General features: G+C 30.0%; 1 protein-coding gene across 1 annotated transcript in view; it reads right to left on the bottom strand.

The window, feature by feature from the left end:
• Nucleotides 1-1,516: 1,516 nt before the first annotated feature.
• Nucleotides 1,517-17,022, bottom strand: part of LOC111622108 (probable phosphoserine aminotransferase) — a 37,542-nt gene continuing 22,036 nt past the window's right edge. The window contains exons 4-10 of the mRNA XM_023364428.1: nt 16,781-16,980; nt 10,336-10,413; nt 10,156-10,253; nt 8,423-8,592; nt 5,915-6,043; nt 5,543-5,680; nt 1,517-1,896 (exon numbers count right to left, since the gene is read on the bottom strand). Of these exons, the coding sequence (XP_023220196.1) occupies nt 1,791-1,896; nt 5,543-5,680; nt 5,915-6,043; nt 8,423-8,592; nt 10,156-10,253; nt 10,336-10,413; nt 16,781-16,980 (919 nt within the window). The 3' untranslated portion in view covers nt 1,517-1,790. The remainder of the gene's footprint in view (nt 1,897-5,542; nt 5,681-5,914; nt 6,044-8,422; nt 8,593-10,155; nt 10,254-10,335; nt 10,414-16,780; nt 16,981-17,022) is intronic.

Genomic DNA, 17,022 nt, shown 5'->3' with positions numbered 1-17,022 from the left:
CTTAGTTAATTAATTTTCATTATAGACAGCTTTATAAAAGTATAAAAGCTCTCATAAAGTATTTTTCTGAGGTCTGTCTTATCAGGTAAATTACTGTACACAGTGTATTCATTAATTTTCATTTTCATGTAGTAAAGGCTCTATGCCTTCATAAAGGACGTACTTTTCCTTTGTTTAAGGGTATTTGGGCAGTTTATTCTCTGTTATATTCTCAAGTAAACAATACATACAAGTACAGTACAGTATTTTTTGAGGAAACACTTGTACTTATTTTTTTTAATCCCATTCCCGATAACCCGGCATTCTCACAAACTCGGCCACCCTTCGGTCCACATTAGGCCGAGTTTGAGGTTCTACTGTATTAAGTAATGAACAAATAACATGTTGAATGAAAATTTATTATCTTACAACACAACTCAAAAATATTTTAGCATTAACCTAATTCCTTTAGGAATATAACTATAAAAATAAGGAGAAAAACTCTGTCAATGACATTAAAATCTGTTTTAAATGTGAGTAAACAGAACATATAACACATCAAAATATTCATATTTTACAAGTGTTGTGTTTAGTTTACTTTCTCATATTATAATTTTCAGAATGTACAGCTGTCATCAGTGCTCTTTATTTTACATTAAGATGTAAAATAAAGAGCACTAATAATGGATATATAGTCTGAAATGAATATCCTTTAGAATTAATAAAGCCTGGAAATCTATCTTCATTGTGTGCTATTGTGTGAATCATTCTCTCAAGCAATCTTATTGTCAGGAATAAGCACAATAATGTTAATTCTGAGAGCAATAAATAACAGTATCATCATTAACAGACTTAACACAAGCATAAAAATCTTTTGGTTTAATGATTATGCAATTATAGAATTAAGTCATTCCTTACCTCTAATTTTTAGTCAAATATATACTGAAAACGTATATCAAACAATTACAAATGCCAAAAAAGCTGCTAGATTATTCATTGGGTTGTAACAAGGCTAATTTAATGATTAGATATAAAGTAATTTGGCTACAGGTAGGCAGTATTGTCACTAAATTTGCTTTGTTGCAGCATTCGGCAGTTTGTTTGGCATTAGTAATATACTGGAAACTATTTAAATTATTAAATTTATCTTCAGTAAAATCAAACACTACATTTTATTTTAGATTATAGCAGTTTATTTAATTAATCAAATTTCTTCATATAAAATTTAAAAAATATTTTTAAAAAACTTTAAAAAATTACAATATTTTAACGGAATATTTTATACATCAAAAGTAAATTTTTTTTAATACACATCTCACCCTAGACTAATACCAATAAGTAAAAAAATTATAGTCAATTTAAATTGACATTTTTAAAAATTATTCCTTAAAATAAATATTTACAGGAAATTATATTTTTTGAGTGTCTTTCTTTGTATCAAAAGGTATAAAAAAAAACAAATTATACATGCAAATAACAGAATTTAATCTGAAAATATTGCATAGAATTTTATTACTTTATATACAAGGTAAATAAAAATCTTTTAAGATTAACATATATTAATTAATTTTTAAAAAATGATTCCATATCAGCAATATCTACTTTAAAAAAAAGATTGCCGCATACAGACTCAAGATAATGCAAGTAATTGAATTAATAATTAATTCAATTTAATTTTACAGCAATTTAGAATTATGTTCAAATTGGTTTAAAATCAAATTTTGTATTAGTCGAGGAAGCGTGTATAAAAATCAAATAAAGCTGGAATGTTTTAAAAAATAAGTTCAAAAACAAACTAAAATTTTTCAAATTTAATGGTTATGTTCTGATGCAAAGTCCTTCATAAATGAAATAAGTTGCTGCGTTTCTTCTATAGACATAGCATTGAATACTGCAATTCGTATACCTCCTACTGATCTGTGAAATATACAGAAAAAGTTGAGTTATTTTGAAATATTCATGATTTAAAAAATAGTTAAAATAATTCATTCTAAACAATAAACATTATACATCACCAAACGATCGCCTAAATATCGGGCTATAATATGGCTAATTAAATGATTGGAATAAAGTAATTTGACACTAGAGGTAGACGTTAGGCGCCATCTCTTAATTAAATTAATAATTAAAATTAAATAAATAAATCAATAAATAAATTTAGAATCTTCTAGAATAAAAGAACTGGCCCAGAATTTATTTATTGATTTATTTATTTAATTTTAATTATTAATTTAATTAAGAGATGGCGCCTAACGTCTACCTCTAGTGTCAAATTACTTTATTCCAATCATTTAATTAGCCATATTATAGCCCGATATTTAGGCGATCGTTTGGTGATGTATTTACTACTCGGGCTATGAGTTGTTGATGTTTATATAAATAAACATTATATTATATACTATTCATAGTTATTGAGTATTTCAAAAACATGTTAAAACATTAATATAGAAGTAACTTGTGCTAGATTTGTAATAGCAGGATGTTCTCTGTATAGTTTTTTCTACATGATAAATTACAGTGCTACTGTGGCTACACGCCTGTTTATTTTTTCTTTTTTATATTATTCTGTATAGTTTAGTTTTAATTTAAATTCTATTTCTGTAGAATAATAATTCTTTCCGATTTCTTTGTTCCTTTGTCTCAGACTTCCGAGAACTCAACTCACCCCTAACCCATCAGGGGGTAAGGTTAGAACAATAGACAGCAACGAGGCTGGAGGGGAAAACGAGATATTCCAGAATTATTCTGAGACCGGACTCGAAGAGAGATAGACATGCGGTAGCAAGCTCGTGAATTGGAAATCAGAGAGCACTGTAGAAAGGGGCCGTAAGGAATGGATTGATAGGAGAATCCGGTTGACAAATCTGGAGGAAAACCCCAAAAGGAGCCTGGTTGTTTTAAGAAGAGAACACATGAGCGTGGGAAGCTGCGATGAGGAACGGTTGAGAACCGTCACTGGAAATTTGGGTACCCTTCTGTCCTTTGATCCTTCTCATTTCCCTTTATTCCTATTCTATCTATTAGTTTTAAGTAGGTTAAGGCTCATGCGTGTAAATTAATTGTCGGGAGGTAGTTATAGAGGAGTTAACTACCGGTTTACTGTTATATCTGTTCATTGAGGATTGTTGGAAACGTCAAAAAGGAGACAGCGGGAATCCACACCTAATCTGTATATATATAAATTTCATCGCAAAATTAAACTTGTTTTAATTGGTAAACACTTTTATGTGTTTTTCCTTTCTGCGTTGAACATTTTACACTATTATTATGCATAGTAATTAGGAACACTCTCCTTGTAAGCGTTAATGTATTTTTGAAAAAACCTATTTAATTGATTATGATCAAAATAATTTTTATGTAATTTATTTGACGTTTTTGGTTCAACTGTTAAATGGAGAGGAAATCTTATGTCATATACATGATATTTCTAACTGTAATTGTGATAAATATTCTATATTTATTCAAATATAAGACATCATCAAATCTAAGATGCATCCTAATTTCTGTATTCTGAATCATGGATTTGTTTTCTTTTTAAAAAATAGAGAACTTGAGACAAATTTATTGCAAGTTGATTAAATTTTTTATATCATTGTCTTTCATAAAGCTGAAGTCAGAAATCACTTCATTTTCTATATTAGGTTCTTAGGGATCAACACTATTCAAAGCTCGCATCTCACTCATAATGATTCTCAGTGATGCAACTTTTTATGGAATTTTCATTCAAGTATTTATGACATTACTATAATAGAATAGTGAGATTGAGATAAGTTAACTTTTTAGGTATTCACTATTACAAATATTGGCCTAAAAATGTCATTATGACATTACTTAAATTTAATGGCATCAGATTCATAGACACAAACTATTTTCAGAGATAATATAACATTTTCAGGTTTTAGTTTTATTTAAATAAATATGGGACTAAATTAATTCATCAATAAAATTGCAGAACTTTTAGAAATCTTTCAAATTTATAGGATACACTTCTGATCTTGTTCTTTTGTATAATAATGTCCCATATCATAAATAAAGATATTTTTGTAATTGAAACAACTACTGCACAATTATCATTTTATGGATGTGGGACATTACCCATATATTTCATCCATATATCTCACACCATTTAATATTTTACTATATTACTATGTAAATTTTATAACTATATTCATAAAACTTCTTGTAATATCAACATACTTGAATAGTTCTTTACAAGTATCTAATTATTATGTTTAATATTAATTAAAGTTGATTTTTATTCAATCTCAATTTCATAAATCAGCTGTAAAATGATCTCTCATAGCTTCTCTACTGTATGGAATGTATTTCAATGTTTTGGCTCAAAGCAAAGTTTGTTTTAAAAGGAACTGAAGTGTTACATCAGTGTTTCTCAACGAGTGCGCTAATGCCCCCATGTGGGCGTTTTTCCATGTTGAGGGGTGATTAGTAATAATTTATATTTTGGGGGGACGAAAAACAAATTTCTGGGTGATATAGTAAAACATTATAGTAAGAATAATTAGATATTTTATTCGTTATATCATAAAATAATTAAACAAATAACATTATACTAGTCACTAGTCTATTCAATGCAGTACAAATTTGGCATTAGCCTTGGCCCTCGGCATCGGAATTTTGAAGTGAAGGGGGCAATACTACGTAATGGTTTTATTGAAAGGGGCAACGATTCGTTAGAGGTTGAGAAACACTGTGCTACATTAATAAAATTATTATTTTAATGCAGTATTATTTCAATATTAAGCTTTTCATTTTAGCCATATGACAATATATTATATTTAAATATATCTGTGTGTATGTGTACAGTAATAACACTAAAAACAATTCAAAAGATCCTGAAACAAAGTAAAAAACTAAACTGTAAACCAAAACAACCATAGAGTGATCATGAAAAAAAACACTAACTATTGCATCAAAGGAGAAACTATCCTTAAAAGAAAGTACAGTAGAACCTCGATTATCCGCCCCCCGATCAACCGACCCCTCGGTTAACCGACCGTCCTAGTCGGCAAATTTCAAATGTCCGCTAGTGATGTGGCGCTACAATATTTGGCTATGTCTTGGCTACTTTAATATTATTTTTACGTGTTTTAGCTGGCAACACTCATTCGACCATGAAAGGGAGCCAGTATTTAAACGAAGCTTAATTTTCTAATTTTTAACGATACAATAGCGACGATTATTATTTTAAAAAATTTTTGTTAGGCTTAACATCGATGAAAATTCAACGCAAAATAGGTTAATAGCGATATACTAATATACTAATTACATGGGATATAATAATATACTACACTAATAATGGATTTTTTCATACTTTTCGGTTATCCGACTTTTCAATTATCCGACCAACCCCAGTCCCCAATTAGGGCGGATAATCGAGGTTCTACTGTATACCCCAAGTTATCATAAACTAATTAATTATAGTAGTATATATTATTAGTTTTTCATATAGTCAGAACTATGTGAAAAACTATAAGATATGGTATTTGGCCAAATATCAACACTATTGCAATCAAATAAAAATCAATAGTTAACAATAATTTACCTATGTCCTTTAAGACCAGACATTCCTCTCTTCTGAGCTTCTGCTAAAAATTTCTTTTCTAAGTCGTCATTTCCATTGGGACCACCGACTCTAAATGGAATTGTCATCCTACTACGTGCTGTTTCTTCAATATGAGAGCTTGATAATTTTGAAAATATAATCATTTGGTTAATTTTTATTCTCATCATTGTATTACAGTATAATTAAAATGAATATGTTTCAAGACTAAAACTATAGAAAAATTTAAATAGCTTAGTTGTGGATAGAGTAAAACAAAAAATGTTCTTCTAGGAATCAACAATTCTTTATTAATCTGAAAGAACCCTCCAGCATAAACTAGTTTATCAATTTAACTACAAATTTAAAACTTACTAATAAAATCCTTTTGATTCTTTTATGGTGTCATAAACTAATTTCGATTTTCGAATGCTGTTTCTCTCCATTGCTTCAATGCCACCTTTTTCTTTAATCCACTTTAATACCAAACCACAAACATAAAGACTGCAGGGAAATAATTAACAATTTTAAATATAGGTAATCAAAAAAGTAATTTAATTACTTTTTATACTATTATATAACAATATATAGGATGTAATCAATAGGATGCCAAATTAATATATAATAACAATATATTTTTGTTTTTGTATAATATAGTCTTTGTTTTTGTTATTATTAACAATATATAGGATGTTCTGCTCTAAAGTACCCAATTTTAATTCTCCATTAAAAAAAATGAATGGTTTAAGATATATAAAAGCAACAAATGGCATCTGATGAGAAAACTCATCAGGTTTTATAGAGATTTTTTCATTCTGCAAGATGGTGCAGAAGTTGAATCTGAGCATTATTGTTCAGTCATGTCTTCGCCACAGGAGAAACAGCAGAGTGTGGTTTAGTATGGCTTATAGCATGGCCGTCAAGATCTCTTGATCTGACCACCTTAGATTTCTTTCTGTGGGGGTTATGTGAAAATATGGTTTATGCAACTTTGATCAGAGACCTTCGGGAGCACATCACTGTAGCCATTGCCGCTGTGGGAAAGGACATGCTGCAGCATGCATAGCAGGTAATTGTACCAAAGATTTTATATGAGAGAAAAACTCAGACATGTATTGATTTTTCAATGAAATTTAGCAAGTTTTTTTTCATATAAAATCTTTGGTGAAATTACAGTAGAACCTCCATTATCCGGACCTCCATTATCCGGATTTTCGATTATCCGGATTGTTCAAAATAAACAAAAATTTTACGAATTTGCTGATTTGCACTTGGCGAATTACGACACTGTTTATGTTCATGATGGAATGCATAACTTTTTTTGTTTCAACAACGTCTCAGCCATCACAGTGGTCGTAAACTCTTAAATATATTTTACGTAGTAATAAAAATATAACTTGACATACGTATTTATAAATAATTTATATTCAAATTACATCATTTCTATGACCAAGGGCGGCGTAAGGCATGGACGACGTGGGCCACCGCCTATGCCTGGCGGTCCGAAGGGCCTCGCGCCTCGAAGGTTTATGCATTACTTAAAAGCCGCGAACGCGACGAAAAAATTTTACTCGTCATAAAACGATAAATAGTTTATCAAATTTTTATTCATAAAACTGCAGTTTCAACTGCTTTTTATTTTATAAAATCCGTCTTCTTGCGCCACTAGAGGGCCTTTTAAACAGTAGGTAGTCTGTTAGCGTTGGTCAGTAGTAGTCCAAATTCAATATGAATGTTTGTTTCTTGAAAATTTGATCACGATTTAAATACAGTATTTACTTTTAATATTGCCGATATGTCATCGAAAAGAAAACGTGTTGTATTATCATTAAAAGACAAATTAAAGTGTTTGTTTCGATTATCCGGATTTTTTCTTATCCGGACTACCTTCATCCCCAATTAGTCCGGATAATCGAGGTTCTACTGTATATCTTTTGGCTATAAAAATTTAATGGTCAATCAAATTGGGCACTTTTGATGGGACCACTGTATTAAATTTATAATTTAGAAATAAATTACTGAAGTATTTAATTTAATTACATCAGTGGTTAATTACCTTTACACTAGTTAAATCATCAGTTCTCAACCCATGTTCTGCAAATTTGTCTTGAGTGTTCATGAAAAAGAGATTTTAAAGTTTTTCTTGCAAATTTATTTCAATGTATTAAAGCATATTACTTTATTCGTAGACAATTCCATGTTTACTGTATTGATTAAAATAATAAACTATCAGTTTATTGATTTGTTGTTTCATGAAAATAGTAAACATTGAATTACTTAATTGATTTTTGCTTATATTGATGCTAATGCTTTGTGTAATAAAAAGTATATGGATAGTGTTTCACACCTCAAAAAGATTGAGAACCTCTGAGTTAGATTAATGTGAACTGTAGTTAGATATTAAAATTTCAATCATATTTAATAATTCTTATTATATAACCAGTACTTTTTTCCTAAAATAATTACTTCTAGTATGCATAAATGGTAACTGAACACACAGTATACACTATACTCAGCAACTATCAGTATGGCATATCTGCATATTTTGGCTGAAAAATAGCCCTGAATATTCCAAATAAATAGGAATGTTTTATCTGACATCTTTATGGGTTACTTGATCCAATTTGACCTAGATTTGTCATAACATTTGACTTAATAGACAATTCAAACTTCTTACAATACATTATATTTAAAACTTACTAATAAAATCCTTTTGATTCTTTTATGGTGTCATAAACTAATTTCGATTTTCGAATACTGTTTCTCTCCATTGCTTTAATGCCACCTTTTTCTTGTTTTTATATTATTAGTCTCTCAAAAAATGATTTCCTTCACACCAATTATTTCTGTTATATATTTTGAGTAACATTTAAAGAATCTCACCTAAACGTTGCTGGCGTATTATATAATGACTTATTTTCTGCATTCACTTTATATTCTAAGATTGATGGACAGACTGTTCTTGTTTTACCGATTAAATCATCTCTCACTATAACAAGTGTGACACCAGCAGCTCCTATATTTTTTTGCGCACCAGCAAATATAATTCCATACTGAAATATAAAAACATATTTTAAATATTCAACATACTTTTTACTTAGAAAAACCAAATATAGAATTTGAAATAATAGAAATTAGTATTTTAGAAAATTAAATTAATTTGAAATTGATTTGAACTGTAATTGCAATTACAATATAAAAAATATGAACAATAAAGCATATATAAACTTTCTGAGATCTTTTTTGTTATAGAAATTTTAGAATTAAGTGCAATAAAAGTATATATATTATATAATGGAATTTATAAGCTATTATTTATTTTTGTTTGGTTTATATATTCTTTACTCTACTGTGTGAGCATTAAGAGGACCTTTTTACAAGCCTATCATGGGTTTGGTCAAGCCAGAATGGGGCAAGAACATAATGAGAGATAGGGCCTGACATATCCAGGACATATCCCTGACATATCCCTGAAAAATTCCTGGGGTTTTTCAATCTTCCTGGATTCTATCCCAGGTCCCCTAGAGCAGTGGTGCACAAAGCAAATTCAAAGAAATTAGCGAGGTTGAGGCCGAAGTTTTAAATGTAAAAACATATATGTCGGACGTTCAGCACCACTTTCCTGTAAGTCTAGAAATTTGATAATGGTGTTTGGATAGTCAGTGAAATCATGCTTGACATTCCAAACACCATTGTCAAACTTCTAGGCTTACAGGGAAGCGGCGCTGAAGGTCCGACATACATGTTTTTGCATTTAAAACTTCGGCCTCAACCTCACTATTTATTTGATAATAAAAAATATAAGGCTTTTTCTTCAACAAGTATCAGGTACTAGTAAAACAGTGAAATGAAATTATATTATTTATAAAAATAGCATATATTTTTTTTACGAAAACAATTGTCTATATTATTACCTAATACAGACAAAGGATGACTTACGGCTTGTGATTTCCAATATGGATCCGAACATAGAAGCAAGCATGAGCTCTTTGCAAGCTCATACCTCACATTGAATTCTTATGATGTAAAGTATTTTTAAAAGTATTTCTCATTAAATAAATATTTATACCCATATGCATAAATAAAACCAAATGCATAATATATATAAAATTACATGTCCTGACTGAATGATTCATCATTGCCCAGAACAAACTGCTAAACCTAAAGAGATGAAATTTGGTACACAGTTAGGATATGTCATGAAAATGCACACTAAGAAGGGATTTTTCAAAATTCCCCCGTGGGGGAGAGGGAGAGGATTAAAGCTTAAAAAGTCTTAGCCCCGAAAGGCAGTACCATAAACGTGGTTTACAAAGAGGTACAGGGGTAACTGAAATGCTATTTTTCAGTAAATATTTATATTTTAGGAATTTTCATATAACATCATTTATGTTTTGAAAAAAAAAAATTGAACTCAGATTTATCGTATCTCAGAATCCCATAATATTTGAAACTTGAATTTAAGTGCATTAGCAGTCCATAGTTTGAAACAAACAAATATCAGTAATTTTACCAAATTAGTAACAACTAATGATTGAGAATCTTAGTGAAGTACTGATGTAAGAATTGAAAATTATCAATATTAAAAATTTATTTTTAATTATCCTGTTTATTACCTTAGAAACATCTACTGGTTTTGTGAAAATATTTGATGACATATCACAAATAAGAGGTATGCTTGGAGATATTTCAGGGATTGAATGAAATTCTACACCTATTTGATAAAAAAAAAAAAAATTACAAATAATTCAAAGTGAAAAAAAATCAATAACTTACAAAATCACAATATAGCTTACCATGTATTGTTTCATTAGCACAATAATATACATAAGCTGCATTGGGACTGAGTTTCCAAGTACTTGGATCGGCAATTCCTGAGTGACAACATTAAAATTTAAGGAAAGAATTAAACTCTTATTATCAATAAATTTTATAATTAAATTTTAAAAAAGTCACTGAAAAAGTCTTTGTTCATTTCAATCCTTTATATTTTATAACATCACAATATATATACAATGTCTTAAATGTAACAGATTTTAATGATTAGTTGTTAATGTTTTCAAATAAATAATGAATAAAACTCAAATTTCTTAAATTTAAAAATCTACTTTATTGGAGTTCACAAAATTTATTAATATTTTCATATTTTGAATATTTTTTCCTTTTATAGATTTTATTTTTATGAATTAAATATTTTTAATGTTATTGATTTATTGAAAATCTAAATGTCTCAGTTAAATATAAGTATATTATTTAAATTTCTTATTGATGGGTAATATATTACATTGTAGTGCTATGCTACTGTGTTATATATTGTTATTTTGTATGTTTATATGTTATTTGAGTATGTAAGCAGGTTTCTGTTAATTTTGTATCGGGTGCTACTTTTTGTATAATATTTCGTGTTGTCTTCTGTCTGGTTTCCTGGTATCACCTTTCCTTTGCTGGACCGATCTGAATCTGCCAATTGGTTCAAAGGGTGGTCACATGCTAAAATGGCATTCCTGGATGGTGGGAGATAAATTCAACTGCTTCCCATGCTTGAGGACTTTTTTCTGGCTTCCAAGCTCCTGTCNCCGTCGGGCTATTTACTCAATGTAAATGGTGAGCTCTTCTGAGGGGAGAGGTCACCATGCAAAAAAAAAAAAAATGTGTTACATACAAACGTTCGGGAGAACAGAATTGTCGCGAAATGAACTCACATCTGTAAAAAAAAAAAGGTTCATTGTGGATTCTGAATGTTCAGGATAGAAACGCGTTTTTCAAGTTCAAAACTGTAGAACTGAAAAAAAAAGAAAAAAAATTTTGTACGGAAAAACAACATTGTCACGAATGAAACACTGATGAATTTGTCAAAGGTTGAGTAGTTTATATAATCAAATTTAAGATTAAGAAAATTTTCCCCCAAATACGCGTGCAGGATGATCACAGCCGTCACACTGGGAAAGACGCACAGAAAGCAACGAAAGGAGATGATGAACGACAATCGGAGGAAAACCGAAATTGTTGTCATTGCGTCCGATGTGTCAACAAAAGNATTGTAGTGCCATTGTAGTGCTATGCTACTGTGTTATATATTGTTATTTTGTATGTTTATATGTTATTTGAGTATGTAAGCAGGTTTCTGTTAATTTTGTATCGGGTGCTACTTTTTGTATAATATTTCGTGTTGTCTTCTGTCTGGTTTCCTGGTATCACCTTTCCTTTGCTGGACCGATCTGAATCTGCCAATTGGTTCAAAGGGTGGTCACATGCTAAAATGGCATTCCTGGATGGTGGGAGATAAATTCAACTGCTTCCCATGCTTGAGGACTTTTTTCTGGCTTCCAAGCTCCTGTCTGGACAAGGAAAGGAGAAGGTGTAATAAGGTGGACCTTGGAGAGAACAGCTGAAGAAGGAACAGTTCGATCAAGGCGAAGGAATCCGAATTTATCTTCAAGAAATCATTATATACGAGTATAGGAAGTGTGGATCATGCTCAAGATTTGCTAGACATGTGGGTGATCACGTTTTGATCAACAGACTACTGTGTGTTGAATGAGACAATCGTCTACAAAAAAATTAACCGAGAAGAAATGCAACAGCATGCGTTTGTCATCCTTTATATAAATGTAATTATTTAAAACAGGAATTCACCTTAATACTCTGATCGGTATTGTTCTCTTTGTTAAGTAACCATACTAATTGGCTGTGATAATACATGTATACAAGTCAAAGATACCAGCTGTAGTCTATGGCTGTGTGTTTTTAATAAACCTGACTTTGTTGTGTTTATCTAAAATTTGTGAAGTCCTCATTACATTACTCTTTCACACAGACTCTGTATATCCTGGTATATCCGAGACACTACAATATGCTATCTATGCTGTAATTTAGTTTATAAGAATAAACCACCACCTTAAATATTGATATACTCAAACATATTTGGCCTAGTTTATAGACAATTGTCAGCAGTTATTTAATATCAGATTGTGTTATTTATCTGAGTTAGCTCTTGCTAGGACTTATCACACACTATTGAGAAATCGCTTAGAGACTAATGAACATTAAATATTAACTATGGCAATACATTAGGAGAATAATAGAAATTTTCTCATTCTCCTAGCATGTTGCCACAGTTACAAATAAATGTTTAATGTTTACCAGTCTCTAAGTGATTTCTCAATAGTGTATGATAAGTCCTAGCAAGAGCTATTTATAGTGCTCAGATAATTAATTAATAATAGTGAGACAAGAACATAAGTCAAATTGGGTAATATAACAAATGCAATTCTGAATGTAGTAGCTGGTGTAGACCATGCCCATAGGAGTAAAAAAGTCAAAGGAAATGATGGTCTACATATGACTCTTTAAGAGATTTGGCCACCAAAACTCAACCTTTAAATATGTGATAGGTTTAAGGGAGTGTGCAGTGCAACTCCAATTATGTCCCAGAAGTAGTCAGTGCAAGTTTTGTGAGCTTTTAGCCATCTCTGGTAAAGTGGAAAACATTTGATTTTTAGCACTGTTTTGAGAAATAGTTCTGGAGTTTTCACTTTTAAATTTTACATTATTTTTGAGGAGCTTCAAAAATAGTGTAAACTTCATGAAGGTTCAATTAAAATGCCTCAATGTCCTTAACTTACTAAAATATAAATTTTCGTCTACAAGTGTGAAAGGTTAATGTTGTACGAGACAATTATTCCAACAAATACTAACTAAACAATAGTTTATTATGATCAGAACTAACAGGTAATACAGTGATGCCCGTCAGAGACACACATACAGGTAGATATATATAACAAGTCTCTGTTCTCGTTCGGATTCTTACAATGAGTTGTTCTCACGATACGGATTCTAATTACTAACTTATAACTAACTTATAGCTAACTAAATCTAACACTATACTAAGGAGAGGAAAATGAAGGAAGGAAAAGTATACCGGTATTTAGCACAGGAGGTCCTGATTGTGGTTTCTGATGATTGTGGGGATTTTGTCGATCGACATTGGAATATCCAACATTCCTGGTATGATAATTGTCACTTGGGTTTTGTGGGCCACTATTTCTTATTGGGCAAGTCACTAGTCCCTTTCCTTTCTTTTAGGACTACTCGATACTCAGCACGTTCGGCTCGTTCTTTGTCCTAGAGGTCCGACTTAATGTCCCGACGATACTTTTGCAACCTCTCTCTTCGTCGCCCGGGCAAAAAGTGTCTTTCTCACCCCTTTGTTCTCCTTCTGTACCCCACGGACAGGGCCCCTCCCTGTTCACGTCGATAAGCCACCAATCAGGACCCACAAATTTCCCGCTCCTGTCGGATGACCGGAAATGGTCATTAGTAGAAAGAAGAAGAAGGAAAGGAAAGAACAAAAAATTCTAAATCTAAATACTATAACTATGTATATACAAAATGGCGGACAGCCACACAAGTACGTATATTCTAATATCAGGACTTATTATACTGGCTTTACAGATAATGCTACAGAGTTTCACAGAAAACAATTTTTTATTTTATTTAATATACCTGGACACATACATAATTTTGCNATAACTATGTATATACAAAATGGCGGACAGCCACACAAGTACGTATATTCTAATATCAGGACTTATTATACTGGCTTTACAGATAATGCTACAGAGTTTCACAGAAAACAATTTTTTATTTTATTTAATATACCTGGACACATACATAATTTTGCGTTTTGGACACTTTTATTTGTTGTGTTTATCTAAAATTTGTTTAAAAATCTAATTAATGTGTTTAATCTAAAATTAGATTAAAAAAGTATTTAACAGTAGAATTAATCTAATACTGGAAAAAGTAAATACAACAAAAAACCATTTATGTTATAGAAATGAAGGAAAATATGACATATTAGAAGAAAAAGGAGTGGTGTATTCTTTTAATTGTAATTGTAAACCAGAAAAAATATATATAGGGGAAACAAAAAGAAAAATAAGAATAAATGAACACATCCGAGCAATCAAGAAAAATTATGCAAATTCAGTAGTAGCGGAGCACTAATACCACAGGCTGTGAAATAGTATTAAATTCAATAAAAATAAGGAAAAAAGAAAAGAATAATTACAAAGAGAACTTTATGAACATATTAATATAATTAGACAAAATAACAGAATAAATAGTAATACTGGTAGTGAAATGCACGAACCATGGTGAAGAATTATAGAGGAAGGGGCGTGTCTGAAAGATAAAAAGAACAATCGAAAGAAGTTGAAACGAGGAGTTAGTTAAATTGAACAGAAAGAGATGCAAGTTGTAAAAAATAGTAAATAAATGTAAAAAAAAACAGATATAATGTAAAATATTAATATAATAATTTGTTTAATACAGGCTTAAGTTTACAATAATAATGTTTTTGTTGGTTAAAATTGAATGTCCAGTATGGTTAAAAACAAAAGAAAAAAGTCTGAAAATTGTAAGAATTTTATTAATAAGTTTGTTGGTAAACGTTAAATGTAATTTTAAAATTTATTTTATTGTTTTTAATTTATATAGAATATTCTACTAAAATACCTGCTGAGGAGGGACAAAAGTGTCCGAAACGCAAAATTATGTATGTGTCCAGGTATATTAAATAAAATAAAAAATTGTTTTCTGTGAAGCTCTGTAGCATTATCTGTAAAGGCAGTATAATAAGTCCTGATATTAGAAGATACGTACTTGTAGACGAAAATTTATATTTTATATTTTCATGAAGGTTCCTTTGACATTTTTACTACTTTGGACATGATGTACAGCTCTGATAAGGTCCCAACTGCTTCAATCTGAGCTGCATATACAGATAAATGACAAGACAGGAAATATTATGTACAAAATGTTATAAACTGTTGCTAATTGCTACCAATAAATTTAAACCAATGAAATGCTTAAGCTGAAAGTAATATATATTCAAACTTAATACAGCAATTGTCTAATCTTCTTTCTCTAATCTCCTACTATCAAAATGCTTATGAATACTTGTGAACAGATTTCCCATAAATATATTACATAAAGAGCCATTCAGCATCATTATTTACAATTCATAATTGCAAATTTAACTATCATAACCAAATCATATATGACTTTCATACTCAAACTCATGTATATTTATTTATTTATTATGTATACTGGATACACACCTTGATGCAGGGAGCAATACCGTCTCCCAAAAAACAAAACGTTTTGATACAATGAATGTAAGATCACAAACAAAAATTACACAATAGTAAATTATATAAGTAATAATTTAAATTTAAGTTTAATTATTACATTTTAATTTTAAACCTCAAGTTTAAAGTTTGAGAGCATCTGTCAATAGAATACAAAATACCAATAAATAAAAATAAAACAACCAAAAATAAGCAAATTGCTTACCTATAAAAAGAAATAAGTTAGTAACAAAAACACAGCACTGACAGATGCTCCCAAACAACACAGCAATAATGCCAAATTTATAGTAGAGTAATCATGCCCCTGATAAGAACTTCGCAAACAAAAATTTTTTCACAAAGCACTAATACATCCACATTTAGCCAAAATATACCAGGCATTTATAATTTCTTTCTCAACACAAAAGTTACACAATTCTCTCGAATAATTATTTAAAAAGTTCAATGAATTACACCTAGCCTATAAAAAAGAAATAAGTTAGTAACGAAGACACAGCACTGACTGATGCTCCCCAAACTCATGTATAGACATCACTACTATATAAAGCTTGTTTGAGATACTTCAGATTTAGCACCATCTTCAGAGATGAATAGTGGCACTAAATCAAAGTTCAACTGTATTAGATGACAATGTTAAGCTGATAATTTTTAGATAATTTACTATGACATTGATCTCCAACTCCAGATTTATTTCTTTCTGTTGAAAGATATTGTATAATAAATTAAGAAATCATGTAAAGAAAATGATCATCTCTCAAAAAATAAAGTATTCTTATAAAGAAAAATTAAATAAATATTTGGCTGTTCTATTCAAACTGAAAAGCTGTAAAATAAAATAGTTCTTAAGTTATTAACATCCATTTTCTTTAAATCAAAGAAACACTATATGCTGTGAAGGAAATTAGCATATAGTATACCAAAATATAAGTAGTGTATATATTTATGAAAAGTTCAATACTAAATCAAATTTTTGTAATGGTATTTTCTGAATTTTATCATCAAACTATATTTTTAGTTATAAATCTGATATTTAAAGTAAGTGAATAAAACAAATGAATACAATATTTAAAGAGAAATTTAAACACACCTGTATATTTATCTGTTTTTGGAAGAACTTTATTAACTTTGCAATATTTTTCTGCTTCTTTAGCAGCTTTGGCTGACCATCCACCAGTTACAAAATAATCTACCGTACTTCCTTCGGGACATATGTTGAGAGGAATGGCAGCAAATTGTCCAGTTCCTCCACCATGCATAAATAAAACTTTGTAATTTGACGGAACATCTCTAAAGAAAAAAAATATATATATTATATATATGTATATATAT

The sequence above is a fragment of the Centruroides sculpturatus genome, unplaced genomic scaffold (genome assembly GCF_000671375.1).
Source record: "Centruroides sculpturatus isolate CEXI.00-Female unplaced genomic scaffold, Cexi_2.0 scaffold14, whole genome shotgun sequence".
Classification (NCBI taxonomy): domain Eukaryota; kingdom Metazoa; phylum Arthropoda; class Arachnida; order Scorpiones; family Buthidae; genus Centruroides; species Centruroides sculpturatus.
The sequence above is the reverse complement of the archived record's forward strand: the minus strand, read 5'-3'. Positions and strand labels throughout refer to the sequence as shown.